Source organism: Scylla paramamosain, chromosome 13, assembly GCF_035594125.1.
Source record: "Scylla paramamosain isolate STU-SP2022 chromosome 13, ASM3559412v1, whole genome shotgun sequence".
Taxonomy (NCBI): Eukaryota; Metazoa; Arthropoda; class Malacostraca; order Decapoda; family Portunidae; genus Scylla; species Scylla paramamosain.
The window spans coordinates 19,902,369-19,905,362 of NC_087163.1; the positions used below are offsets into that span (position 1 = coordinate 19,902,369).

The 2,994-nt window shown below is 40.6% G+C and overlaps 1 protein-coding gene across 1 annotated transcript; it reads right to left on the reverse strand.

Moving 5' to 3' along the window:
• Positions 1–314: 314 nt before the first annotated feature.
• On the reverse strand, positions 315–1,847 carry LOC135106217 (tigger transposable element-derived protein 1-like). Its single transcript, XM_064014989.1, has 4 exons — positions 1,626–1,847; positions 1,095–1,263; positions 596–955; positions 315–379 (listed from the first exon to the last, which is right to left on the reverse strand). The coding sequence occupies exons 1-4, from the start codon at positions 1,845–1,847 to the stop codon at positions 315–317; spliced, it is 816 nt and encodes a 271-aa protein (XP_063871059.1).
• Positions 1,848–2,994: the final 1,147 nt, after the last annotated feature.

Genomic DNA, 2,994 nt, shown 5'->3' on the forward strand with positions numbered 1-2,994 from the left:
CTCCTCTACCTTTCAAGGGAATTTCACACCCACTTCCAGTCCTTAGGGAAAACACCTGCGTTCACTTCTGAGCCTTTCCTTCTCGGTTATTGGGTAAAATAACAGTAACAGTAGTGGAGAGGTAACATCAATCGCAGAACAAACTGGTGGACTCTCAAATCTCAGAACAATGTGATAGTCAATCAATTCAATACAAAGTAGTAATCGCTTTCAAATCTAGAACAAAGTGGTAACAGTGGTGAGCAGTCGCACAAATTCAGAACACACCTGTCAGGCTGGGCAATATGCTACCCTCATGGACAGGGTGCAGGGACTCAGTGAAATCCTTCCCCAGGCCTCCATGTGGCTTGGTAAGGTTCCCTCAGATGGTGCACCAGATCTAAAACACACAGAAAAATGTAGACATAAACAAAACATGAAAACAGTAGTACAAATAAGTTAGAATAAATACTTAGTTGTATGTGCATAGTATTATTATATAACATTAACATGCATTACTACAAAACTAGGTTACACTGCGATAATGTTAGAGTAGTTAACATGAGTAAATTTCTACTTATTTGAAAGTGTAATCTGCATTTTCATAGTTTCTTACCTGCCACAGCCAGAGCTTCATCATCAGCCATATTGACAAACTGCTCTGTAGAGATGTCTGTTGCTTTGTGCAGTGACAGGAATGTCCTCCTGTAGTAGTTGGCCTTAACAGCTGCTATCAGCTGGATGAGGCTGGTGGTGTGGGATGGCAGGAACTCTATCTTGATATTGGGGTGGCAGTCTACCAATAAGCTTACATGTCCCGGGACGTTATCTAGCAACAGGAGGCACTTAAAATCCATGATTCTTTTCCTGCAAAAGTCAAGGATTTCTGGCACGAACATATTGTCTTGCCAATCCAACATCACTGTAGGAGTCATCGATGCATTCTTGTTTGCCTGGAGAGATGTTCTTATAGGCTCTGGGATTTTTTGCATTGTGCAGCAGAAGGGGCTTTAACCTGCAGGAACCAGATGTGTTGCAGCCAAGCAGTAGAATTATTCAGTTCTTAAACGGCTTCATACCACATGCGTGCTTGGTCTCCTTTGAGATGTACTTACTTTTCTGCATCCACTTCCAGTACAATGCTGTCTCATCTACAATGAACACCTGGTCCTTAGTATAGCCCCCATTTTCCATCATCTCCTTCAAGCAGGCAGGATACTGTTGGGCTGCATCAGTATCAGAGCTCAACTCTTCATCATGGATCTTCCTGTGGCAGAATTCATGCTTTTTGAAAAAGGCTTGGATTCATTCTCTTGAGGCCTTGAATGGGGGAGCCATAACCTCCATCCTCCTGGCCACCACCTCATAAAACTCCTTGGCCTTGAAGGAGCACATGGCCCTGAAATGAAATTACATACATAATTACCACATGTACATAAAAAAACAATAGCACAACTTATTAGAAAAGCACTTGTTCAACACTGTTTATAAACATATTAAATAGCTTATATTTACATATGTATGTATGTATTAATGTTACTACATATGTACATACCTAGAGACTGCACTGCCTGCCATCTAATGCTGACACATGTACAGGGCAAGCAACTTTTCCACCTTCATGAACATGATGTTGCTTGCTTCACCTTTTTGGCACTTGCTGCACTGGCCACCTTCAGGTTGTCCCGCACCTTTTGTTTGTTGTTTCTGATTGTCCTGATCGTCAATTTATTCACCTTAAACTGGGAAGCATTGTCTACAATCTTTCTTCCCTGTTCTAGGGGATCCAACATTTTCCCCTTTTGCTCCAGTCTCAAAGCTCTCCTCTTGCGACTAGGGTCGTTGATTGGAAAGTTCAAATGTGGCATTGTCCTCCTAATACAGCATGCAAGACAGAAAATTGTGCAAGGTTAGGGTGGTGGGTTGGGAGTGAGAGGAAACAGGCCGGCACAGCATGACATCATGGTTTTGGTCATGGTAGGTCCCTTGAATGACTAATGCATTGCATATCCCAAAAAATGCGTTATGTATGACTTAGAAATTTTAGTTTGGTTGCGTTAGGTAAATCTGTGTTAGGTTCAGCCCTAGTGTGTGTGTGTGTGTGTGTGTGTGTGTATATAATATATATATATATATATATATATATATATATATATATATATATATATATATATATATATATATATATATATATATATATATATATATATATATATATATATATATATATATATTCCTGTGTCTGTCCAGTCTGGGGTACAGCATCACTTACCCCACAATCCCCGACACTATCTTGGGACACCACCTCCAGGCCTCCATCTGTCCAGCTTGGCAGGATCAATTAATTTATTGGGCCTTGACTGGGATCGCTTTGGTCTTCTCCATTAAGGTTTATCAGTGGTATGCATATGAAGATTGGCATATGGTGACCCTGATAATTATTCTCAAAGTAGGTTATTGAGTTGTGGCATGATAAATTAATTAGATCTATTGCTTTGTGCAAGCAGGTCTTAACCCACTTCTTTCCATTCCTTCCCTGCAGTGGAGTTCTCATTACCTTAATCCCACCAAGTCTTCAGTGGGAGGGCATTATATCTGTGAAGCCACACTATACAAAAGAGGATCTGTCCACTATGCTCTCTCTCTCTCTCTCTCATGATCAGTCTCCTTGTTTTTGGCTGATCTCAACTTCAGCACCAGTGACATCCTTTCAGGTGACGAATTATAATGCAATGCCAAGACTTCATTTCATTTATTTTGTTTCATCAGAGAGAGAGAGAGAGATCCTTGAAAAGTACTTATAGTGGGCAGACTAGTCACAAAATATGCAGTCTACAAAGCACATGGCACATGTCAGCAGTATGAGTAACACAATAGTTATGAAGTACTCGTACTTGTGCTCATGCCCTTTGATGGCTCAGTGTGATGAGCTCCTTTAAAGTTGGTATAATATTTAGCACCAACCTGCCCACTATAAAAGGTCACTAACTGTAGGAAGAATTAATTGAGCATGCA